This window comes from Lipotes vexillifer, unplaced genomic scaffold (genome assembly GCF_000442215.2).
Source record: "Lipotes vexillifer unplaced genomic scaffold, Lipotes_vexillifer_v1.1 scaffold1704, whole genome shotgun sequence".
Taxonomy (NCBI): Eukaryota; Metazoa; Chordata; class Mammalia; order Artiodactyla; family Lipotidae; genus Lipotes; species Lipotes vexillifer.
In genome coordinates, this window is record NW_006799933.1 from 97,805 (window position 1) to 125,206 (window position 27,402).

Genomic DNA, 27,402 nt, shown 5'->3' on the forward strand with positions numbered 1-27,402 from the left:
ATGGTTGTTAGTATTTGCCTTATGTATTGAGGTGCTCCTATGTTGGGGGCATAAGTATTTACAATTGTTATATCTTCTTCTTGGATCGATCCCTTAATCATTATGTAGTGTCCTTCTTTGTCTCTTCTGATAGTCCTTATTTTAAAGTCTATTTTGTCTGATATGAGAATTGCTACTCCAGCTTTCTTTTGGTTTCCATTTGCATGGAATATCTTTTTCCATCCCCTTACTTTCAGTCTGTATGTGTCTCTAGGTCTGAAGTGGGTCTCTTGTAGACAGCATATATATGGGTCTTGTTTTTGTATCCATTCAGCCAATCTGTGTCTTTTGGTGGGAGCATTTAGTCCATTTACATTTAAGGTAATTATCGATATGTATGTTCCTATTCCCATTTTCTAAATTGTTTTGGGTTCGTTATTATAGGACTTTTCCTTCTCTTGTGTTTTTGTCTAGAGCAGTTCCTTTAGCATTTGTTGTAAAGCTGGTTTGGTGGTGCTGAACTCTCTCAGCTTTTGCTTGTCTGTAAAGGTTTTAATTTCTCCATCAAATCTGAATGAGATCCTTGCTGGGTAGAGTAATCTTGGTTGCAGGTTTTTCTCCTTCATCACTTTCAGTATGTCCTGCCACTCCCTTCTGGCTTGTAGAGTTTCTGCTGAGAGATCAGCTGTTAACCTTATGGGGATTCCCTTGTGTGTTATTTGTTGTTTTTCCCTTGCTGCTTTTAATATGCTTTCTTTGTATTTAGTTTTTGACAGTTTGATTAATATGTGTCTTGGCGTATTTCTCCTTGAATTTATCCTGTATGGGACTCTCTGTGCTTCCTGGACTTGATTAACGATTTCCTTTCCCATATTAGGGAAGTTTTCAACTATAATCTCTTCAAATATTTTCTCAGTCCCTTTCTTTTTCTCTTCTTCTTCTGGAACCCCTATAATTCGAATGTTGGTGCGTTTAATGTTGTCCCAGAGGTCTCTGAGACTGTCCTCAGTTCTTTTCATTCTTTTTTCTTTATTCTGCTCTGCAGTAGTTATTTCCACTATTTTATCTTCCAGGTCACTTATCCGTTCTTCTGCCTCATTTATTCTGCTATTGATCCCATCTAGAGTATTTTTCATTTCATTTATTGTGTTGTTCATCATTGTCTGTTTCATCTTTATTTCTTCTAGGTCCTTGTTAACTGCTTCTTGCATTTTGTCCATTCTATTTCCAAGATTTTGGATCATCTTTACTATCATTATTCTGAACTCTTTTTCAGGTAGACTGCCTATTTCCTCTTCATTTGTTAGGTCTGGTGGGTTTTTATCCTGCTCCTTCATCTGCTGTGTGTTTTTCTGTCTTCTCATTTTGCTTATCTTACTGTGATTGGGTTCACCTTTTTGCAGGCTGCAAGTTCGTAGCTCCCATTGTTTTTGATGTCTGTGTCCAGTGGCTAAGGTTGGTTCAGTGCGTTGTGTAGGCTTCCTGGTGGAGGGGACTAGTGGCTGTGTTGTGGTGTATGAGGCTAGATCTTGTCTCTCTAGTGGGGAGGTCCACGTCTGGTGGTGTGTTTTGGGGTGTCTGTGGACTTATTATGATTTTAGGCAGCCTCTCTGCTAGTGGGTGTGGTTGTGTTCCTGTTTTGCTATATGGTTGGCATAGGTTGTCCAGCACTGTAGCTTGCTGGTCGTTTAGTGAAGCTGGGTGCTGGTGTTGAGATGGAGATCTCTGGGAGATTTTCGCCGTTTGATATTATGTGGGGCTGGGAGGTCTCTTCTTGACGAATGTTCTGAAGTTGGCTCTCCCACCTCAGAGGCAGAGTCCTGATTCCTCGCTGGAGCAGCAAGAGCCTTTCATCCACTCGGCAGTTTAGGACGTGGGCAAAGTAGTTACCTTCTCTCGACACCCCCGCCACTCCCCGGGAGACGGGAGACCAGCCCGGGGTCCAAGTCCTGGTCGTGGCAGACTCGTCACTCTCCGGGCCCGGCTCCATCTCACCTCGGCCTAATAGGTGTTATTTGAAAGCTAGCTGGCTTCCCCTCAGGAGAAATATTAGCCATTGTTAAATAAATAAATCCCCACTGTCTCACTCTCCGGGGCCTCACCACTCACAGCTCCCTCCGTGTATAGCAGCTCTGTCGCGGATCAAAGCCTGTTTTGAATGCCTGCTCTTCTGATTTTCAATTTCAGGATCATATTTGAAACTGTTTGTTTCCTGTGTCTGGCAACTTAATACACAGGGCTTGTTTCTCTTGATCAGCAATCCTACGGCCTCTTATCACACCCCCGTGTCAGCTGCTTAGGAGGAGGATTTCCCACCTCTTTGAGGTGCCTTACCCCCTAAAGTGAATTTTGTATTTACTGCTTAGCTTTTATATTAGGTCAGATACAAATATGATAAAATTCTAACCAATGCTTTTGCATGAAGTGGCTCAGAAGCTATAAAGAAGCATTTTGAATAGTTTTATATAATTTTAGAAAAGACTATTGGATGTGATAAAATTGGGAACTAAGATAACCATAAATCCTAATTGACAGATAATTCTCTGTATTTCTTTGACTTAAAAAAAAAGATTATCAGGCATTATGAACATGCCTTGAAGTAGATTGCATTAGATGTTTCAGAACCAGAGTAAAATTGATGTGAGCCTCTTTAAAAAATACATGAATGTATTGCATAGGAACTTTCTGTTGTCTTTAAACCATGAGTCCGTGATGTTTTTCCAGTAGTGGTAGGTAGAGAATTTATAATGATCTCATTACATAGTCTTCTTACTGACTCCGCACCCTCTCCCCGTCAGTGATCAGTGGTGTATACTCTTTATTTTTTAAAAAAAGATTTTTTATTTTTTAATTTTTTAAAAAAATTTATTTTATATTGGAGTATAGTTGATTAATGCACAGGGAATTCTACTCAATATTCTGTCATAACGTAAATAGGAAGAGAATTTGAAAAAGAATAGATACGTGTATATGTATAGCAGTGTGCACTTTTAAGATGATGATGGATTCTGGCTAGAGAGGCCAGTCTGGAATCACAAGGTCAGCAAGTGTAAATGGTTCAGGTGATGATTAAGCCTAGGGCAGTGGGCTGATTGATACACACTAAGCTAATTGAGTTAAACTGTAAAACAGCTAATGGTAAAATTAGCATCAATGCCCTCAGCTTAAATTTAGCCTTATACTAAGAAAGCCTTATGAGTTTTTTGTGTCTATTCTCTCTGTGCTCTCTGGAAACATTTCAAGTACTGCAGGGTGAGCTACTCTGGGTGGTTTTGAGAAATTGAATTGCTGGGTCTGGAGAGTGGCAAAGCTCCAGTCAGTAGATTAAGTTTGATGTGGTTGAAGTTCACAGTCAGTATTGAAACTAAGAATTAAGAAGGCTCACGTTCAGAAATTCCTTACACAGCATAGCTTGGTATAACTTGAATGCTGAAACATAATGCTGTGTTTCACAATTTAGATGTTACTTTATAGTTAGGTCATACATATAAATTTAATTTTCTCTAAAAATTCTGTAACTGTATATGGTGACAGGTGTTAACTAGACCTATTGTGGTGATCATTTTGCAATATATGCAAATATCAAATGATTATTTTGTACACCTGTAACTAATATATTGTTGTACCTCAATTATACCTCAATTTAAAAAAAGCATTATTTTAGCTTGGATTCCCCTGATATTCCAGTGGGAAAAGTAAAAAACAAACAAAAAATCAATTTACACTGTTTAAGTGTTCAATGTGAATACTTGTATAGAGAAGCTTTTAAACATTAATTCATTTAATAGCTCTATCTCTCAAGTATAGGTAGAACATTTAAAAAAAAGGCATTTTTCGTCTTCAGGAATGGACCCATTTCTTTTTCCTGTTCTTGTCATCGTATTTTTCTAAGTTGTTACAAGGAATTGAGATTTCACTGGGGTTTTCAAGAAAGAAAGCTTAGCTTGGGTGTTACATTAAAAGGTTCTTGTATAAAGGATAAGTAGAAGGGAAATATTAAGATGGAGCATATGAAATGGCTGTTTTAGATTAGAAATGGTCTAATATTGGCAAATTTCATATGGTTCGACTCATTAGGAAAAGGAGGATAGTTAAGGAGAACTGAAGAAGGGAGTCAGGTGAGCTTCATAATCCAGAAAGTACTATTGATTTTTTTTTTTTCTTGAGAACTATATAAATTCTGAGTGGGAAGAAACCTTATAAATCATCTGGTACAATTTCTGCATTTTAGAGATAAGATGACATTATATCCCATTTTAAGAGGAGATGTGAGTCAAGTAATAATCCATGTACTGGAAAATTGGAATTTTGGTGGAGAAAATAGTACAGAAAGTAAAAAAAAAAAAGAAAGGATTCTTTTCAGAATTTGCTATAGGAAAGGAAACTTTTCAGCAGATTAAAAAAATCTTAGCTTAAATAGTTCAGAGCCAAGGTCAATGGTGCCCAAACTTTGCTGCACATTAGAATTACCGGTACCCAGGCCTTACCTCAGTCCAATTAAATCACCGCATTGGGGGTGGAGCCAGGCGTCGGTAGCGTTTAAATATCCCCAGCTGATTCCATTGTGGAGCCATGTTTGGGAACCATCGGCCAAGCTGAGGACGCGGTGAGGAGAAAGAACAGGAATACAGGAACCGTTCTAGATAAAATTTTGTAAGTTTTATTGACAATTTTTGTGGGAAAAATTAGAATGAAGAGTTAGTGATGACCTAAAATTTCATTCCTGGTAAATGGATTATGTTGTTTTCAAATTAATGGGATTTTCATGCAGAGGTAAGGATATTAGAAATTAATCTATATTGTATTTACTGACTAAACTTGTTACCCATTTAAGGAAATGTATATTGTTTGAATTATGTGAAAGATTTTTAGATGATTTAATTGGTTACAGACTTATGAAGATTAAGACCAACATTTGTTATATAATAATTGTAATAGCCACATGGTTGGTAGTTATAGAACTTATTGGGACTGTGTTTGAGAGGATTTGTTGAATCCTGATTAAAAAATAAAAATATCAGAACCTTATAAATCTATATCTTAAGTAAAACTTAAGTAAACATCTTAAGTAAACTTCCCACTGTGCTTCTATAATGTTTACATATCATAAACCTGAAAAAAGTACTAATATGAATATTGTTTATGAATTTTTACTGAAATACTGCCTTCTGATATTATTCTTTAAAGATAAGGGTTTTTTTTGGTTGCTTGGTTTGTTTTTTAAGGCCTTGACTTTATTGACTTGTAAATACAAATAGGATTCAGCTCCGTTTACTCTTGCATGATTGGCTTAACTATGCCTTTGATTTTCTTCATCAAAGAAAAATATAGGGTGAGGAGACAAAACAAATAGCTGTTGCAGTCAAAACCTGAAAATATATTTGTCTAAATATAAGTATTTTTGTTTGTATACTTAATTTATTCCATAAATATTTATTGAGTAGCTACCTACTCTGTAGCATTTCTATTATATAATATTCTGGGAGTTTGGGCAGAGTGTTTTCTAGCTTTTAGAATACTTCGGTGAAGTAAGATAAATGGATTTGACTGACTTCTTAGAATCAGTGAAAAGAATCCTAAAACCACACTAATTACAGAGCTTTATTTTCAGAACTTTACCAAAACATGAGGAAAGTGCTGGAATAAGAGCCAAGAGACCTAGGTTCAAGTATTGACTTAAACGTTCAGCTTATTAAAGGGAAGTCATTTTAATAGCTTTGTGCCCCAGCGTGCTCATCTGTGAAAACATGTGATTAAACTAGATGATATATATATATATTTTTTTGCGGTACGTGGGCCTCTCACTGTTGTGGAGCACAGGCTCCGGACGTGTAGGCTCAGCGGCCATGGCTCACGGGCCCAGCCGCTCCGCGGCACATGGGATCCTCCTGGATTGGGGCACGAACCTGTGTTCCCTGTATTGGCAGGCGGACTCTCAGCCACTGCGCCACCAGGGAAGCCCAAACTAGATATTTAAGAGCCGTTTTAGCTCTGATATTTTATACTATCTTTATTGTAATATTACAAATATTGTAATATTTGTAGGAGAGAGAAGACAAAATACTGATGAGTCTATTGCTATCTGATTTTTAGTGTTGAAATTTATGACTAGGAGACTTTTTTAGCTTTAGTGATTGGGATAAATCACTAAATTTCAATTTAGGATTATGTTTCATTTAAGACAGGTGTCTTCTGCAGGTGGTACCAAGAGGGACTCTAACCATGGATCTGCAGAATCATTTAGACTTTTTCTTAGGCATTCATGGCTAAAACTGTTTAACTCTGTTCTTTTTAACCATTAATGAAATTATACTTCTCTTGGCTTCAGATGCTTTGATATTCTTAACCCTTCTTTCGTAGCAAATCATAAAAGATCATTTACGCAGTGCATTTGGCAATCATTTATTGAGCCAGGCTGTTAGTAAGGTTTGAAGATGCAAAGAGGTACAAGACTCTATTCCTACTTGAATCTGAGTAGGAGAAACAAGCAAAAATAGATAATTGCAGAGGAGTATAGTAGAGGTCTATACTAAGGTATGCACAGTGGTAGTACAGCTAGGAGAGGATTAGGGGTAGGTAGACGTGAGTGCGGGGTCTTCTAGAGTTGGTGATTAATTTGTTTTAGAAAGATAACTAGGGTACAGATAGATATTTGAGTGGCAATCCTAGACCAGGATACTAATTAAGAAGATAAGAGTATGAGGTTTAGGAAATGGAGAAGGGTTAAATTTGAGAGACATTTTAAAAGTAGGATTTAGGACTGAGAATTTTATTGGATGTAGAAGGTGTAGGAATTGGAAAGACTGGGGTCATTAGACACTGGGATTGAAGGTGCTGTGATGTCTTTTCTCAAAATAGATAGTATTTCTTCTTTTAAGGAGAGGTCTGATGAGGTGTTTGAAAACTAAAAAACAAACCAGAAAACCGTAAATTAAGACTTATACACTGGACTTCTCTGTCTGTGCTTCAGCTTATGTGTCTTTTCTTCAACTTTAGACAGGCATGTGGCAAATAGCTTGATATTTTTCACTGAAGATGAGAAATTTTTAAAGATAGCTTTTAAAAAAATTTATATATTTGATGTCTCCAAAGCTATTATCTTTAATGTTTTCTTTTTCATAGAAATAAATTTAGGAAAATACTTGTTAAAATAGCATAACTTGAATAAGAGAAGTAAATAAAAATATTTGGCAGAGTATCAAATATGAAAGTTTTGCTTTCCAGTTTTGTGATTTTTAGCATGTGTTGGTAATTCAGTACATTTCCATGAATAAAATCAGTTTTCCTTCAAGATATGTTTCTTTAAAAACAAATGTGTTTATTTGTAATGTTGTTATTTTAAAGAAAGGATTAAAATACATTATTTTTATCACTTAAGTATAAAGCTGGATTAAAATAATGCCACTTTAATAACCTTTTATAAAAATCTTCTGTAAATCATTTTGCTGAAACCTTTTAAATTGTAACCCTAGTAATATTCCACTAGATGGCACTGAGAGCCTGAAGAAAAACAGGGTAGGCTTGAAAAGTTCTGTTTAAAACACACACACAAACTGATGAAACGGCTGCTTTGATGGATTATTATTGTTCTAGGGGGATTTTAAGGAAATGTGCCATTTCCCCACATAATCAGACATCTGCCAGTTCATTATAAACGTACATGGTATATGTATAGTTTTAGGGTGTTTGTGATCTTGAATCCTATTTCATTTGGAAACAGAAAACCTGTTTTTGTTCAGTGATTTATGATTTTTATCATACTGATTGCATATTGAAAACTTCATGTCTTTGTTCTTTAAGCTCTGTGTAGTTTTTGATAGATAAACATTTTTTGCTCTCAATTAGAGCTCTAATGTGATGTTAACTTTGGTAAGACTATGGTTTCTGTTTTTAGAATAGCTATTTTTGTTGACTGATGAAAAATGCAAACAGAAAAATAAAGCTTTTGTCTTGACAAACCCAAATTCATGCTTTATAAGAGCAAACTTTCTTCCTTTACTCCCTTCCTTTACTCCCTTCCAACACAATGAATTCTGCATTTATTCCGGTATGTAATGTGAACTATGGTCTAATAAGCTAAGTACAGAGATGGAAGTTGGTTTGCATTTTTTTTTTTTATTCTACTATGCATTTTCTTCGGGGTTTTGAAACCTTACCTGTGAAATGAAGATTTTTGCATTCATCTTTTTGTTCGAATAAAAATCTACTACTGCAGATAATAAGTTTCCAGGCTGTTCTGTGGGTTTAAAAATGAAATTCCTTTTCAAAGAGAATATTGAATTGAATAATGTTAAGGAGAACTACTAAGCCATCACAACTAACTTTTTACATTTATAAAAGTGAATAGGATTGAAAGTCTGAGCTTGGGTTGATGTTTTTAATTAGTGTGATATTTTGGGTAATTTGAAAGTAGTGATTAAATAAAAAATTTGCAGTCTTTCTTTTCCCTCCTAAACTTGAATGCATTCCCTTAAGAGGTGAACTCTTACGTGGGAAATAGCTTTGTAAAATTATAGCCCGGTTTCTTTAGAAACCATAGATATATTGGAAATGTTTTATAACACCTTACAGTTGAGGGCTCTAATTGTTTTATAGAGTTGAATCCCCAGTTCTCATATAACCTTTTGTTGTTACGTTGAGAGGAAAAATGGCTCGACTAAAATCAAAGATGTTGGCTTAAATGTTTATTATGATTGTTTTTCTTTATTTTTCATAAAGTTACATTTACGATATGCATTTTTATATGTATGTTCACGTAGCTTTATCTTGGAGATGATCAAAATAGAAGAATAGGATAGGTAGTATGTGTTATATGCAACCTTATAGTGTATTGTGACTGCTGGAAAAGACAGCCTCTAAAGTATTGAATGACTTTTTTGTTATCTACCAGTTTTCCTAAAATATTCCTGCTTGGTTTATTATGTTAAGAAAATATTGAATGTTTATGCTTACTTTTTGGTTACAGTGTCTGGCACAGTGATATGTGTTAAGATATTTTTAGTAAAGGAAAAATATGGTTTTAGTATATATAAAAGTGTGTTGAATTTTAAAAACATCTCTCCCCCATGACATTTTTCTGCCCTGCGGGAAGCCATCCTCTATTCCTTAATCTGTTGTATGCTTTCCCACTCCACTGTTTTTACTTTTGCTTTGCTTTATATTTTGTAACCTTATTCCCCCAATTTCTAGTATTTGAAATTTTACCTTTTCTCATATTCTCTAAATGCCACCTCTTCCATCAGATGTGAACTCACTATCCTATGATGCCCTTCATTTTGTTTGTATTTCCTTTATGTTCTGCCCTGCATCGTCATTGTTTATTCGTCTAACCCCCTCCTATTACTTCAGCAGCTATTTGTGGGAAGATTTGTATTTTACTCATCTTTGTTTCTGTGTGACCTAATACAGAGAATTTTTACATAGTGGGAATTTTAAAAGAAATTGTTAAATTAAAATATATGACTTGACTGGGAAAGATAATACTAGAGCTTTGACAATAGGCAGGTTATTTCCTGATGATAGTATGGGAGAGAGGTTTGATTTGTTCTTTTTTGACATTTGTACTTTTGTTTGTATCTCCTTTACAATTAAACTCATTACTTTAATTGCAGTTTTTCTCCAGCTTTAATTCTGGGGTGATGTTCATGTACTTTTTAGGTGTAGTTGATTACCTACCATCAGCAGGCATGTTGTGGCACATTTGATGGTCTGTAGTTGTTGACATATTATTTTTGGATTTTCAAAGTTTGTAGAGCATTTATAACACTATTATTAATTATAATATGTATTTATTAGTTACTGTGTGTCATAAATATACTATAACAATTCTTTAAAAAATTTTATTAATATCAGTCCGTAAGACAGAAATATTTTATTACTAAACATCGTTAAAGCATCTAATCTTCTTGTTAACTTTTAAAAACATTACATATTTTAATATGGTATAAGGAGTTTCATTTGTTATTCTATTCCCTTGATTGTGCCTTTAAAATTTTTTTGTAGGAAGTCTTTTGTTCATTTCGTTTATGTAAAATTTTGCCTCATACATTTATATTGGCTTGCAAAACTGGTTCTCTTTTACATGAAGAATTATGTATTTTTGTACATCTCCAATCCTAGAAAGCAAGTTTATATAATGGCAAAATTATGGAGTAATTGTTTTAAGAATATGCCATCCAGCTGTTTTTATTTTTCTAATTTACATGCATAAAATGTCCCTAAAATCATTTTACATTTATTGTTATTTCTAGTTAGAAGAAAGAAGCCTTTCCTTAAGAGTTTGTGGAAAATTTTGACTATCAAAACAAGAACATGTTGTCTCTTCCTTTCCTTTTGTTCATATATTCCTTTTTTTATACAATTCACTGTGTAAATTAATTTTAGTTTGATTCATGATTTTTATCTACAGTGTGCCTTGGCACTTTGGAACATAATGATGGAGAATAAGGAGAAACCTCAGTTCTCAAGAAGTGTGTAATCTGATCGAGCTGTCAGCACTAACAGCGATGAAACGTTTAGAGAATGATTGGGTAGCAACAGAGTCTTACAGACAACCAGTGCAGTGGGATTAACAGGATCACGGTGATTGGGATTCTAGGCAGAATGGAGTTTGTCTGAGTTCAGATGTATGTTTTCACACAGGAGCACTAAGTTGTCTGAAAGAAGAGGGTATATTATAGGGATATGGTGTTGGGCATTTGTTTTTGTTTTTGAATTCTGCTTTGTGTGCTATGTTTCTTTTTCTGCCTTTCTTGGTTTTATCTCTCTCCTTAGTCCAGGTTACTTAGAGTGCCGAGTGTTACATGTCACTTCTTTGAAATTATATGAGTTTTTCTGCTTTCTGTGATATAATTGCTTAGTTCTCTAGGAAGGAATGGCGTTTGACCTTTTTATATGCATATACAGATTGTACTCTTTTTTACAGATTCATCACACTTGTGAAATGTGCGCTTGTGAAATATTTATAAATGAAATCATGCTTTCCTCTTGACATTTTTAATAACTTTGGATATTTGTTTCACTGTCATTTTGAGTGTGTGTGTATGTATGTATGTCCTTTACAGGTGAAAAAAAACTAGGCATGAAGAGACTAAGTAAGTTGTCCAAGGTTAATAACAGAGTTGCAGCTAAAACCCAAGTGTCTTTACCTTTAGAACAATCAATTAGGTTGTATAGGGAGAACAGCATGTAGTTACATGCCATTGGCATTTACACATTTGAGATGAAAGTGCTCATTCATTGCAGTCTATTTGAATTCCTGGCTTGTTTCATATCTGATGGTTTTCATTCTTAGCAATTTTTGTAATCTTCAGTTTTTTTGTGAATAGTACCAAGTACATTTATTTGCCAGTGGTGCTATGGAATTACTAGGGAGGCAACATTGCTATATCCTCACTTGGGCTTTATTCCTTCCCTCGGCTTGCAGCATCTGAAGCTGGTATTTCTAATGCCTACAACCCTTTAGGGAGAGAGATTGCCAGGAATTTCTCATCTCTTTTTCTATTTCATGTCTCACTGTCGATTCAGATTTCCACTGGATGCAGGGAGGTTGCCTGTGGATAGACGAACTAGTTGGGAACCCTTCCACAAATGGTGTGGGTTCAACCCATGCCTGTTAAACCTCTTCAGTGCCATTGTCCAAGGTGCTACACAGATTAGTGGGCTGTAGATAAATCCCCACCAAAATACAGCTCCACTGTTAGGATGCTGGATTTCTTAGTATACTCATAGTATCTAACTGCATGCTAAATCAGTGATGGCTGTCTTTAACCTTTTTTTTTGGTTAGTGTATTCTTATAAGTTGAGTTTTGGTACCAAAGAGGCATTTTCTTTTTCATGCACTTTTAATTCTGCAGGTTTAATTTTTATATGACTTTGCCTTTTCTTTTCAATTTATTGGAATTTTAAATGTAAACAGTTAAGTATTCTCTTAAGTTTCAGATTTATTGCTCTCATATTTTCTTTTAGCTTGAATATACTAAGAGGAATTTGTAGTAATTTTATTAATTTAAAATATAAATTAAAATCTAAAAGATATATAAGCTAGGCTCTTTTTTATAAATGAAAACTAGCCCTGCAATAAAATAATCTAGAGTATCTCTATTTGGAAAAAATTGTCCTCAAATTAACCATATAATTTTTGTGTATTTAATTAGTGATGATTCATTAAGAATTTTTGTTAAGTATTTTGACTGTAAAATGATTTTAAATACTAGTTTCTTTTTCAAAAAATTATTTTTTTTGGCTGTGTTGAGTCTTCATTGCTGCGCACAGCCTTTCTCTATTTGTGGCAAGCGGGGGCTACTCTTCATTGAGATGTGTGGGCTTCTCATTGCAGTGGCTTCTCTTGTTGCAGAGCACGGGTGCTAGGGCACGCGGGCTTCAGTAGTTGCGGCTCGTGGGCTCTAGAGCGCAGGCTCAGTAGTTGTGGCACACGGACTTAGTTGCTCCACGGCATGTGGGATCTTCCCGGACCAGGGCTTGAACCCGTGTCCCCTGCATTAGCAGGCGGATTCCTAACCACTGTGCCACCAGGGAAGTCCCAATACTAGTTTCTTTTTGTGTTCTTAAATGTATTTGAGATTAATTTTAATAAAAAAACTGAATGACTAAATTATATGTCTATAATAATGTCTTGATTGAGTGTGTCAGAGAGTGGGTATCTGAGTTATTGAAATTTTCCAGTTAACTGAAGGTTTTTCCAATTATGCAGTGAACTTGCATAGGATAAGGATGCTGACATTAGGGGTAGGGATTTGTCTGTTAAGCTCTTTTTTTGTTGTATAAATCCGTAGAAGCCCCATACTCTACCATTAGAAAGCAAGCATTTTATCAAACTCAGAGCTTTAGGTTCATAATCAGTTCATTAATTGTAGTATCAGTACACCTTGAAGGAAGCTTCATGGAATTACAGAGCTAAACTTGTGAACCTTTTCTAGACATAAAATTACAGAACTAATCTTGTGAACCATTTCTGGAACCAGTATTTCTTAGCCAAGCAGTGAGATTTTCAGCAGAAGGAAGGATTTCTGCTGTTCAGGGTTCCAGTACTAATTGTGACCTGAAAGTCATTGAGATGTACGCTGGTTATCTGTGGTGAGAGAGATTTAGAACATTGTTGGATGATGAAAACATATATATATGTGATATGTATATATGATAGATATTAGGTAGTCTCTTTGTTTTTTCCTTTTGTTAAACATCTAAATTCTCTCAGCTACTAGTTGGCATGAAAGGAATTGAAAATAAAATCTAGATCTTCAAACTGGCTCGTTTTTCCCTCCAGTAGATGGGTAGTTTTTAGTGTTTGGCTGTTTACTAATTTTCCATGAACTTTCCTGTTTTCTATTAGTTTGTCTCCTTGGTCAGAATGTTTCCTGGGAGAATTGTCAGTGTTAAGACAGATGATTATTTATTTCCATGCAGGTAGAATTATAACAGTTACAAGTACTATAATTGTGGTTTCCTTTCCCTTAAAGGAGGAATTCCGAGAACTTCGAGAACAACCTAGTGATCCTCAAGCTGAACAAGAACTAATTAATAGTATTGAACAAGTGTATTTTTCTACGGACTCATTTGATATTGTTAAATATGAGCTGGAGGTAAAAAAAAAATTCATTAACCTATCGAAAGCCTATTTTGTTCAGTGACTGAATTTGTGAGTGAGATATGAATGCCTTTTAGGGGCATTGTAGTTTTTTGATACCAGGACTGGTCTGTGATGGCCATATTGTGACTAAATGAACTATCGGCATTGTTTAAAGATGAGAGTATTTTTAAAAATATAAAATTAAGTGCAGCTATAGAATATTGGTCCAGGAAACATTTTTGGTTTTTAACTGTTATCACACAATATGTTAGTATGCTGTCTCTGTCTTATTTTATGTTGGCTAAATATATTTGGGAAAGCTCTGAGACCTTTTTTTTTTTTTTTTTTGGGGTTGTGGCTTGCAGGATCTTAGTTCCCCACCAGGGTTTAGGGTCCAACCCAGGTCCCCGGCAGTGGAAGCATGGAATCCTAACCACTGGACCACCAGCGAATTCCCACCCGGACCGGGCCACGAACCCGTGTCCCGTGCATCGGCAGGCGGACTCTTAACCACTGTGCCACCAAGGAAGCCCAGGGAAAGCTCTGAGACTTTTAATCATGAAAGTATATTTACATAATTGTTTAGTCATAATAAATACCCCATGTTTTAATTTTGTTTGTTTGTTTGTTTTTGTTTTTTGTGGTACGCGGGCCTCTCACTGTTGTGGCCTCTCCCGTTGCGGAGCACAGGCTCCGGACGCGCAGGCTCAGCAGCCATGGCTCACGGGCCCAGCCGCTCCGCGGCATGTGGGATCCTCCCGGACCGGGGCACGAACCCGTGTCCCCTGCATTGGCAGGCGGACTCTCAACCACTGTGCCACCAGGGAAGCCCCAATTTTTTTTTAAATTTATTTTTTTAACATCTTTTTTGGAGTATAATTGCTTTACAATGTTGTGTTAGTTTCTGCCGTATAACAAAGTGAATCATCTATACATATACATATATCCCCATATCCCCTCCCTCTTGCGTCTCCCTCCCATCCTCCCTATCCCACCCCTCTAGGTGGTCACAAAGCACAGAGCTCATCTACCTGTGCTATGCGGCTGCTTCCCACTAGCTATCTATTTTACATGTAGTAGTGTATATATGTCAGTGCCACTCTCTCACTGTATCCCAGCTTACCCTTCCCCCTCCCTGTGTCCTCAAGTCTATTCTCTACATCTGTGTCTTTATTCCTGTCCTGCCCTTAGGTTCTTTAGAACCTTTTTTTTTAGATTCCATATATATGTGTTAGTATGCAGTATTTGTTTTTCTCTTTCTGACTTCACTCTGTACAACAGACTGTAGGTCCATCCACCTCACTACAAATAACTCAATTTCATTTCTTTTTATGGCTGAGTAATATTCCATTATATATATGTGCCACATCTTCTTTATCCATTCATCTGTTGATGGACACTTAGGTTGCTTCCATGTCCTGGCTATTGTAAATAGTGCTGCAATGAACATTGTGGTACATGTCATTTTTAAAATTTATTTATTTATTTTTGCTGTGTTGGGTCTTTGTTTCTGTGCGAGGGCTTTCTCTAGTTGTGGCAAGTGGGGGCCACTCTGCATCGCGGTGCGCGGGCCTCACTATCGCAGCCTCTCTTGTTGTGGAGCACAGGCTCCATACGCGCAGGCTCAGTAGTTGTGGCTCATGGGCCTAGTTGCTCTGTGGCATGTGGGATCCTCCCAGACCAGGGCTTGAACCCATGTCCCCTGTCTTAGCAGGCAGATTCTCAACCACTGCACCACCAGGGAAACCCAACATGTCACTTTTTGAATTATGGTTTTCTCAGGGTATATGCCCCATAGTGGGATTGCTGGGGCCTATGACTTCAGACTATACTACAAAGGTATAGTAATCAAGATAGTATGGTACTGGCACAAAAACAGAAATACAGATAAATGGAACAGGATAGAAAGCCCAGAGATAAACCCACGCACGTATGGTCACCTTGTCTTTGATAAAGGAGGCAAGAATATACAATGGAGAAAAGACAGCCTCTTCAGTAAATGGTGCTGGGAAAACTGGACAGCTACACATAAAAGAATGAAATTAGAACACTCCCTAACACCATACACAAAAATAAACTCTAAATGGATTAAAGACCAAGTGTAAGGCCAGATATTATCAAACTCTTAGAGGAAAACATAGGCAGAACACTCTATGACATAAATCACAGCAAGATCCTTTTTGACCCACCTCCTAGAGAAATGGAGATAAAAGCAAAAATAAATGAATGGGACCTAATGAAACTTAAAAGCTTTTGAACAGCAAAGGAAACTATAAACAAGACGAAAAGACAATCCTCAGAATTGGAGAAAATATTTGCAACCGAAGCAACTGACAAAGGATTAATCTCCAAAATTTACAAGCAGCTCATGCAGCTTAATATCATTATTGTTTATAACATTGGCATTTTACATTTATAAGAACTTCAAAAAAAGAATAGTAAAATTCGGGTTTTAGATGAAACCAATTGCAGTATGCATACATATTTCATATGCAGTACATACAGAGTTAGTACCCAACGTATTCTGAAATTGCATCAGTTGACTGAGACTTGATGTCTAACTTGGGAGTTTCCCATCTACACAATGGTATGCATTTTTGTTAGTTTCCATACTATCCTCCAGAGTATGTATAATCCAGAATGTACTCCAACAACTGTCACTATCACACTGTAGTACTTAGTTACCATTCATAGTATTTCAGAGGGGAAATATGTTTTGAGTTCTGTCCTGGATGAGTAGGGATATATGGTGGCTGGTAGAGTGGGGGATAAGGGTTAGGACTTTCTCACATTCTCCTGTTGCAGGTTGTGGAAGCAGTGTTTCCCAGCTCAGGGGCCAGAGGTAGTGGGGATTCCAGGAGGTTGGAGGTGGCAGCAGTGGAGATAGCAGGGCTGGGTGAGGGATGGAATTTGAGTACCAGGGGGTTGGGTAACAGAGATACAGGCTTTTGTGTCTGGAGTCTAGTGGGGAGGTGGGGAGGATGGGAGGAGTGGGATGTGACACCGTTTTGTATGTGCAGGTTGTAGTTCCTAAGTCAGGTGTGCAGGTAAATGAAACCAAATTGAGCAATTGATTTTTTTACTCTTTATTTATGGATTTTTTTTAGAAGCTCCCTCCTGTTCTCAATTTGCAAGAATTAGAGGAGTACAGAGACAAATTAAAACAACAGCAAGCTGCAGTAAGTAAAAAACACATTTCTGACAAAACTGTAAATGAAACACAACAGAGAGGTGTAACGTTTGCAGGTTTTATTGTTTAACTAATATACTAACATTTTAAACAAATCTTTTTAACATGACTTTGACTCAAATGATACATTTATACTTATTCAAATTTATTGTCTATTCAGTTTCCCTCACATTACCTTGATAGATGTGCTTCTAGAACTTGGAGTTCTTTCTCTGGAATCCTAAACGTGATCAAAGAATTCTGAACTTTTTTTTCAGATTACTAAGTACCTTTTTAGATTACTCCTTGTCATGCATGCATGACTTTCCTACCCATAGTTTTATGATGGAGCTTTCTTATCTCAGAATAAAGGCTCCCACTTCTAGTTGAAATAGGTCCAAAGAGATTACAGGGTTAAGATTCATTAAGTCTGAATTGCTGTCACTATTTAATTGTGTGATGTTGGGCAAGTCACTTAACCTTGCTAAATCTCTTGTTTCATCTGTGAAGTAATGGGTTGGGTTGGGCCTGCATTTTCTCTAATGCCGTAAAATTCTGTGATTTTGTATTTTTCTTGTGTTAGGCTGAATTCCTTTTATGAAACTCAGACTGTACTGTAGAAGATTAAATAATGGTAGTAAGTGGTCTTGTTAATTTTTTAATACTGAAAGAGCAATAGTAATAAATTTAGCCATTTTAATTTAAAGTATGATCTTTAATAATACATCTGACAAATAAAGGAGGATATACTTCTCTTTCTTTAGTGTTACACCCAGATGTCTCAGTGGGTGCTTGGATCTCCCTGGGGGTAGCACCATTGGTTCAGTGGTTCAGAATTAGAGTTCAGTGGATGGTGGCACCTTTTGCCTTCTCCTGGTTTCAGCATATTTAAATATGTACTCCTCCATCTCTGTACTTTATGTGGTAGTATTCTTTTGGGGATGAACCCCACCACAAGGGCTGTGTAACACAATGGCCTTTGGAATTTAATCAACCTGGCCTTGAATCCTGACCTTGCAGCTTACTAACTGTGGGTGAATTACTGCTATGTTTAAGATTACTCATCTGGAAAATGAAGCATGTAACCCATTTCACTAGATTGTCATAAGTACTAATTGAGATAATGTAGGAAAAGCAGTCAGTACACTGCCTAGCACAGTGTAGACTAACAATAACTACATGGTCTATTTAAAACAAAAAAATGAAAAACCCATAACTCAAAAAAAAAGGCAATGACCCAAATAAATAAATAGTGATAAAAAACCCCAATTTGGTAAAATTAAGTGGGTTTCTTTCTGTCTACATCTATACACATTCATATCTATACAAATCTATACAAATTCAGAGCAGATTAAGAAAACATGAAAGAATTAATGCAATCTTTGAATGTATGTGTAGTGTTTTGTTCTCAGTTGGCTTGGGGAAGGGGATACAGTTGTGATTCTTGAGCAGATATTCACTAAATACCATTGGTGTGCCATGCTTCATGCTGGACGTGGTACCTGTGTAGTGTAGTTCTCCAGGGGCCCCTGAAATTGTGACATAAGAGCCTCATGTTCAAAATCATTATAATTCTAACTCGCATACGTTACCGTTTTTCATGGAACTGACCAAGAAACCTTAGGTATCTTCATAGCGCTCCAGAAAACACGCTTCCAGTTTTTCAGAAGTAGTGGACCAAACTGCTGTTTGTCTTGTTACGCAGTACAAAGGATTTAAAGGGTGTTCTGTTTCCCAGATAGAATTTCCATAAATTCAGTAGATTAAACATTTATTTATCTTAACAAGTCTATCTTTTTTAAAGCAAATCCTGTACCCTTAAAGATGGTTATACTTTTGTGCATGTTAGTTAAAGCAGATACTCATGTTATTAACAATAATAATGACCACATATTGAGTTTCTATTAAGGACCAAGTACTGTGCTACATGCTATACCTCTTGTACTAATTTAATAGCCAAAGAAATGTACGTGGCCATAGCATGCCAGTATTTGCTGTAGAAGTTATTAGGAAGACCTATGGAATATTCTTGCTAAATTTTAAATGTAAAATGTAATAGGAAGCATGAGGCTTTTTCTTTTATTTCCTTTGTTTGATTGCATGTTCTTATAGGTCTCTAAAAAAGTAGCAGATTTAATCCTTGAAAAACAGCCTGCTTATGTAAAGGTAGGATAACATTTGTTATTTTTAATAGTAAAATATTAAAAATGTTTGAGTGACTTATACTTGGAACTTGAAATATTTTAATTTATTCTTTTGTCTATAGTTTATAGCAGCATATTAACTCTATTTGGGTTGTGTATATGTATGGTTTTTTCTCTCATTTGGGGAATTTACCAAACTGCAAGAAGTGGAAGAGTTTTTATATTTGATTCTAAAATAATCTATTTGGTTTTCCTAACTTGAAGAGCCAATGAAAATTGCTTCAGTGCACTTTGTAACTCATAGATCATTAATAATGACTGCTCAGTCTTCCTTTAAAATATGATAAAATTGGAACTGTCTAGCTGAATCTGCCCTTTCATCAGAAAATAAGAGACTTCAAAATCCATTGAAATATCTTAACAGTGTTCAAATGAAGACACTCATTGTCAAAGCACCGTAGCAAACAAATCATATTTGTCATATCCTTGATTACCTTGTGAAGTTCTGTTGGATAGAAACATTTAAACGGATATATTATTAGTATTTATTTACGCCTGTCTAAAGAGGTTGGGTCTAGATTTCCTTACAAGCAATACTGCCTAAATATTTTGTCACATGCCATTGTGAAAATCAATTGAAAGTGGTTATTTAAAATAATTTTGTGGAAAAATATACCAACAATGTTCAAGTTCAGGTATTTTTGTTGCTACTTTGTTTTCCAAGCAGGCTTTTCTTTGAAGCCCACTAAAGTTTTTGTTAGAGAACCATACCAATAAGAAAGAAAAATAAAATGCCTCAAACAGTAACCTACACCTAATCTTTCCATAGGAACTTGAAAGAGTTACCTCATTACAGACAGGTCTTCAGTTAGCTGCTGTTATCTGCACAAATGGGAGGAGGTATTTCATTTGATGATACTTTGTTCAAGCTGAGTAACATTTAAGAGAAACTCTGAAACTGTCATGGAAAATTGATTTTTTTTATGATGATTGTGGTTTATAGAATGCCATTCATTAACTGAACATATATAATGGTCTAAAAACTGCACTAAGAAGGTCTGTGAGAAATGTCTTTAAATCTTGTTATGGATTAAAAATATTACTGTTTTTGTGTTGCTTAAATCCATGCTTCTCAAACTGTCTTTGGTGAAGAACCAGTCTTCTTTTTTTTTTCTTTTTTAATTTCCAACTTGTTACAGACTATTGTTTTTGTAAAATGCAATAAAAACAAATTACTAGGAAAATGAATTTAAAATGACCCAACCAAACACATACAAAATAGTCTCATTTTTTCTATGATCAGATTCATCAAGCATAAAATTATTGTTAACTTTTGCTCTGTGTGTTAAAAAAAATTTTTTTATTATTAGATTCATCAAGCATAAAATTGTTCTGTCAACTTTTCTTCTACATGTTTTTAAATGCTTATTCTCAATTTCTGTACTTGTGGTAGATCAGTAACAGTTTGAAGATTGGTATCAGACCACCCACCATGCTTCAAGTAGCCGTTGAATAAATTTGTCAAATAGTGCTCACAGTCCCCAAATTTAAGAGCAATTCAGGATACTATCTCGTTAATTGCCTAATTGTTCTGTGTGGATAGTGTTCTTATTATACTAGAAAAACTTAACTATTTATTTTTCACTTTTACAGACACTTGAATATTGCAAAGGAAGGTTTTACTCAAGCTAGTTTAGGCCTTCTTGCAAATCAAAGGAAACGTCAGTTGCTGATTGGACTTCTGAAATCCCTGAGAACTATAAAAACATTGGTATATACAGGTCACTTTTTAAAAGTTAAAGCTTAATTTTATGGTTGAAACAGATTTTACCTTTTGATTTATGTTCTTTTCAGCAAAGAACAGATGTCCGCTTAAGTGAAATGCTGGAGGTAAGTTTACAAGGCTTGGAAATTTGGTGATCCTAATAATATTAAATAGAGAATTATTGTGAAAAAAATTCAGATGTGCATTTTTCTCAAATTGGTATATGGTATGAAGAGCATTTTTAGACATGTAAAGGAACTTGCTCTAGTGCATCTTTTTCTATTGACATGATATACTTCATTTAGAAAAAATTATTGGGGGAAATGTTCAGTTTGTAGCAATGTGGGAGTGTTAACTTCAGTATCTTTTGATTATATCTGTGCCCAAATAGCAATGAAATTATCTTTTGTGTCTAACATAAAGTAGTGGTTTGAGGAGTATGTCATAGATTAGTTATGTTTGTTGTCTCATATATTAATTGATTTTCTGAGTGAGCCATCTGTTTTCTGTTTGATGCTTTGTCTGTATTCTTCCGTTAGAAGTTTCACCAAAGCCTAATGTATTACGTGTTTCCCCATAATACTCGAGCACCTTTGTGTAGGTACTTTGTCATCATCTCAGCATCCCCTGTGGTTTGAATTGCCTTTGTTGAATTGAGATATGAACTTACGGAACTTTTTTTAATGATTTTCTGTATAATCACTGTATTACTTCTAAACTATTACCACTAAAACTAGGGTTTGAGAAATCCATATGAAAAATTCATTTGCCATTAAATTACTGTTTAGGAATATTTGGGGCCATTAATGAATATTTCACTTTTTTCCAAATTTATTTGTTTAAGAATATTTATGGATTTATGATAGTAGAACTGTTGAATGTTGATTACAAGTAGAATGCATACTGTTTGGGAACATTTTCTATAAACATTACTGAAAGAAGAATGTTAACAGTTAAAGAACTCCTTCCCTCTGAAGCAGCTTGTACTTCTGTATAGGCTTTATCTACATGTCATGGTCTCAGAGGGCTATTACTGTGTTTTTAAGGGAACAGCATATTTTTTTCCATGGATACATTTTAGGCCTGGAGGTAGTTGCTTTGTTATATTTTACTATTTTGGTATATTTTACTATTTATCTGTTGTTGGTATTATGATCCTTATTTGGGAGGAATTAAAATTTTCTGGTGCTGTAACTTTGGATAGAGTATGAACAGAGATTTTTCTTTTTCAGAAGCTTTAAGAAAAATGTTTCCAGCCTAATGACTTCTGTTGTTGATTCAGGAGGAAGACTATCCAGGAGCTATTCAGCTGTGCCTGGAATGTCAGAAAGCTGCCAGCACTTTTAAACATTATAGTTGCATAAGGTAAGGTGATGTAAAATTTTTAAAGCTGACTTTATTGTCAGTTTTTATATAGGAGTTGTGTAACATACAATGTTAATAAACACTGAATATTAATATTAAGTGCTGTGTTCTAGTTTAGCCTTCTTATTTGTAAATGAGCAGCACAGTAAAATTGTAAATAACAATTCTTAAGGTTTGAAAGATCAGATACTTTCCAATCCTGTTTCTTGTCACCTCATTGAAACTCTTTCTTTCATATTTTTTCCATTCTTATTGATTTCATTTTTATGGAGTAGTAGAGAATAAATTCATCTGTTCATGTCTCCATTGCAGCTCTTGAGAATTCTTCCTCCTTAACTATGCCCAGATTATAAATATTGAGAGTTCTGTTGCAGTTTGCTTTTCAGATCCAGATGGTTCAATTGTTGGCTCATCATGATAAGAATTCTTTTGGAAAATTTAAAGTGATTTCACTTCATGTAGGAGTCATCTTTGTAATATTTAAGTGATTATGTATTTAATGTATTATATCTTCTGTTTATTTATAAAATGTACAATGTAAAAATAGCTGCTGCATCCTCTGCTCTTAGTTCTAACTTTATTAATGGATTTTGGTCTGCTTAAAATGAAGGTTTTGCATTAGTTGTGACAGTACCTTGAGGAATCTCTAATCCTCAAGTGTAATTTCCGCCATTCCTCTAAAAGCATCAAAAATAAATATAAAATCTAAGGAAAATAGTGAGCTTGCCAAGGAAACCCAGTTTCAAATTAAATTCATACTTAGCCTAGAATGAGTCTCTTAGTCTCCCCTTTATGGAGAATCGGGCACTCAGTGAGCAGGATGCACTGATATTGTAGATGTTGATTGCTAGTATCTGAAAAAATAAAAGGATTATGAAAGAACAAAACATTAATACAGCTTTGGATTAAATTTTTTCTTTTAATATACTCTCACATCATAGGTCTGTGCTGGGTATAGAATAACTAGGTATTTTCCCCCTAGAGATGATATTTTTTTTTCTTTGGGATTATGTATATTGAAGCGACCACTTTTTATTTGATTAAGAAGTGCATAGTTGGGTAGTACCAGTAATATTTTGATTTTATCCATTTTGACAGTGATTAACTGTCACTATTAAAAACTTGATTATGTCATTTATACTTATTAAGTTGGGTGAATAGTGAATTAGCTCTAATATGTTGAATATATTTGAAAATTTCTAGCAAGGCCTTCTGGCTCCTGAAGAAGCATAGCGCTCATTTAGTTCATTTCGTGGTGATAAATCTGTTAGAATGAGAAAAGCTTATTTATGATTGGCTCAGAATACTTCAGGCAGTTATGTATTTACTGAGTGTTTATTATATGCTAGGTGGTTTGTTTTGGAATTGGCTGTATAGTGATGAACCACATATAATGTAATCAGTATAATCCATGGTTTTCTAGAGTGCTTAGTCTATCAAGATGGATTTGGATTGAAGTAGGTCCAAGTGGAATGGGGCTTTATAGAGAAGGAAGTTGAGCATACGGTGGAAGCATTGGGATCTAATTTTCCTTAGGGGGTCAAGACTAAGGAGGATCTGAAGGAGGTGCAGGAGGGATTAGCTAAACCAAGGTACGAGGTGTTTTAGATACGAGATTATGGGTATCATGATGAAGTCTTTGTTGCAGAGATGCCAAGCAAAACGAGGACGAAAATATCTATAGCATTTATAGCAACAAAGAAATCAGAGTTGACCTTGTTAGGGACAGATTTGGTTGAAGTGTAGGTGTAGGATGAGGAAATTTTATATGGAGGAGAGATGTGGAATTGAGAAGGAGCAACCTGAATGTTTGAAAATCAATGCGAAAGAGTGAGAGGTTAAAAATAGAGAACATAATAATAAAGCTTCATAGGGATTATTGGAGAGATTGACTTCGAAAAAGTCACCATTCTATTATAATAGGAAAGAATGAGTTTGGAAATTTGTTGGCAGGAGATTGAGGGTGCAGGTGACATGTTGACACTTCATTTTTTCCATTAATTAAAATTTTTATTTTAGGTTTGCTAAAGTAAATATCTTACTTGGTGAGAGTTAACTATAAAAAACTGAAAGAAATCCTTATTTGGGCTTTTTCAGGTTGGCATGAAGTGGCTTCTAAGCACTTTTTCATTTTTATGTATATAGTGATATGTGCAGGAGTTATCTGACCTGGTAAAAAGTTTTGATCAAAAAGATCTGTAATGATGATTTAAATGAATCATTGTTTTATTTTAGATAATACGGTATATAAGCAGCATGCTGTTTACATATATGAGTCATACATGCAGTAATAAGAAAAGTTTGTCTTATATTCTGAAAATAGGTAAAAATACATGCAGATACATTAAAATGTCCTAAGGAATTCATTGTAGTGGGATTTTATCTTAGGCTTCCCGGAAATCTTTTAGAGTTGTGTTTTTAACTTGGTGATTTAGTGACAACATCAGGGTGGCTCCGAAAGCAGAGCTGTTAGTTGGAAATGCTTGGTGGTGATGATAGGCCCTCCACCAGCAATTCTTCTCCCCCACGTAGAGCAGTCTTTCCTTTGCCTGCCACCATTCATCCTGCCTGACCCAATCCCCTTCTCCCTTCACCTCTTATTTCACCCGTTAGCTCCTAGTTGGGAGAACGTAGGTTTGTTCACTTCTTGTAGATAATGTGATATAGGAAATAGACATAGAATTAGTTGATATGTGGGACAGATTGAGTCCACAAAAATGAAAGGAATTTTATTCTAATTTCCTTTTATTTTTGTCTTTATTAATTAGATGCCCCTTTCTTATTCTATGCATTTATTTTTGTTTTGCTCTTTTTCCTCTGGTCTACTGAATACAATCAGTATTGAACCTGTTCTTGAGCTCTTTCATTGGGTCTGTTCAGACATAATTCACCAACACTTTAAACATTCTTTTAATTTACCTGGATCTGTGGAATTTAGCAAAGGCAAGATTCAATCTTTGCTTGGACCTGAGTGCATCAGGGTGAAAAGTCATTTGACACTCTGGTAATCATAGGAATAGTCATTTCCAACTGAATTCACACTCTTATTTTCTTTAACATTTAAATGTATTTTTATTCCTGTTGATGGTTAGAGAATCAAGAAATATATTCTTTTTTAGAAATGTCCTTTAAGAGAATCATTCCATGATTCTGAGCGTTTCTGAATTCTTGTGTGGTGTTTATTTGTTTTTATGTTGCAGGTAAAGTCATATGTACAGTATATCTACTCATGCACTTCTTAATTTTTCTTTAGTAGATTATATGTTCCTCTTTCCTAGTCACATTGCTCCTTTATTGGAAATAAAGTACTTGGTAGAAGGCAGAGACTCTGTGGTCTTAGGAGTAGATTACATGGAACAACTGAGGGTTGACTCTTATGATTCTGAAAATAGAAAAAAAAAAGTATTCACAAATTTGCTTCTGCATAAAGAGGCATTGACTATTTACCTAGTAAGTCTCAGGTTATATGACTATGTAGTTTAATACATGAAGTACCAAGCAATTTGGTATACCCAGTTAATTGAAAAATGAAAGAAAACTGGTAGTTCTTCAATACCTTGTGTCTTCCTTGAGATGTGCTGTGTTTCAGCATCTTTAGTAAAAGATACTGTAACACCAGTTTTGTTCACTTTGATAACTGACAGGGTCCATTTTTACATTATTTGACATTTCTTGAGTTGATTGACAGAGTTATATAGTTGGGATTTACTGGGAATAAGAATCAGTGTGTTTATGTTAAAATACGTCTGAATGAAGCATTTAATTTCTTTATCACTTGACATTTATCTAAATTAGTTTCAAGAAAAGTTATTAAAAGTCAGAACTTCTTTATTTTTTAAAATTTCATTTGAAAGAAACTACTGGAATGTACCTGAGAGCATGCTGGATCATGCTCTGAAAAGCTTGTGTACCAACTGAACTAGTTTGTTGAGTACTACATTTTAACATACACAATGGATTTAATTTCTCATAATCTTTAAAATATCCTTTTACTTTTTTCTCTGAAGACGATCTTGGCAGTTGAAAGAGCAGTGTTGAGCAGTGAGTGTTTCTGCAGGATCACCAGGCCTGCTTAGCTACACCCATATGTAGATCTGAAGTCCCTGTTGCTTGATTGGCTTGGGCTGAGTTATTGATACCATGCTATTTGGACACCACCTGCATTCCTTATGTTTTATCTTAACTTCTTTTCCTCTGGCTTCCTCCCCCACACAGTGCCATTTAAAATTAAAGTGAAATCTACACAAAACATAATACTTGAACAAAATGTCTTAAAAGGTAAAGGTTTTTCTTTCTGCCCACCCATCATTCCCTTTCCTACTACCTAGTATAAACTGCTTTTACAGCTTATTAATTTTTTTCCTAGTAGATTTCACTGTAATTTAACTACGTGAGAATATCTTTTTCCTGATTTATCACTGTAGATAGTTGTTGATGCTCTGTTTACTCCCCATAATAAAAATCAATAAGAGATAGGTGTTTGGTATACATTTTCCTTCTATTTGCTTCTCCATCTTCCAAGTTTTGTTAGTGAAACTCTTATTTTTACTTGGTCAAGTTTATAATGTTTATATTCTTTTCACAACTATAATTAAATCTGTGTGTTTTCTAACAGGTTACTTCTAAAAAACCTGATAGAAATCATATTTACTATATTATGTTTATTTAAATATTATTATCTGCAGAACTGAGTGATTGGACTTACAAAAAAGGAAAAATAATCCTTTGTCTCTGAACGAAAATCAAAATCCATTCGTGTCTATTTCTGTTGAACATTTTTCACCTTTTTGGTATGACTCGGCTGCTATCATTTCTTTGTAATATTCCTTTTCTGTGTATTTCTTTGTCCTGTGTTGTTATAGTTACCTCTCTGAAAATTATTTTTTTTGATATGGGATACATGGGATGTAAGTGTTCAGATTTTGAAATGACCTTAATTTAGTTCATACACAATTGAAAGAAAAATTATTTTTTTCCTTAGAAAATGGAAGGCATTGCTCAGCTGTCTATTCCAGCCTTCTGTTTTGTAGGACAAAGTCAGATGCTACTCCCATTCTCATTCCACCATAAATAGTGTCTTTCCTTTAGAATTTTTAGGATTTTTTTTTCTACTTGAAGTTATAAAATTTCACCTGTCTAGAAAAGTCCTGTGTCACTCTTTACTCCTAGATGATGAGACAAGAATGTATTATTTAATGCTTAACTGCATGAGATGCTATGTTACTTGTTATACCAAGAGCTCTTGAAATTTATTTCTCTAGGAATTTGTAATAACAGGCAGTTAACAGGCAGACTGTGGGATAATATGCCAGTTAACAGCACAGAGTGCATAAACAGAAGCCATCAGAGATGTTCAAGCTGTGAATGGCTCACTTCCCATACCCCAGCAGGA

General features: G+C 35.2%; 1 protein-coding gene across 1 annotated transcript in view; it reads left to right on the plus strand.

Moving 5' to 3' along the window:
- The window catches only part of VPS50 (VPS50 subunit of EARP/GARPII complex), a 149,448-nt gene that overhangs the window by 12,892 nt on the left and 109,154 nt on the right, over nucleotides 1-27,402 (plus strand). The window contains 7 exon segments of the mRNA XM_007472019.1: nucleotides 13,458-13,580; nucleotides 16,675-16,746; nucleotides 18,849-18,902; nucleotides 19,710-19,780; nucleotides 20,534-20,651; nucleotides 20,735-20,770; nucleotides 21,928-22,010. Coding sequence (XP_007472081.1) covers nucleotides 13,458-13,580; nucleotides 16,675-16,746; nucleotides 18,849-18,902; nucleotides 19,710-19,780; nucleotides 20,534-20,651; nucleotides 20,735-20,770; nucleotides 21,928-22,010 — 557 coding nt within the window.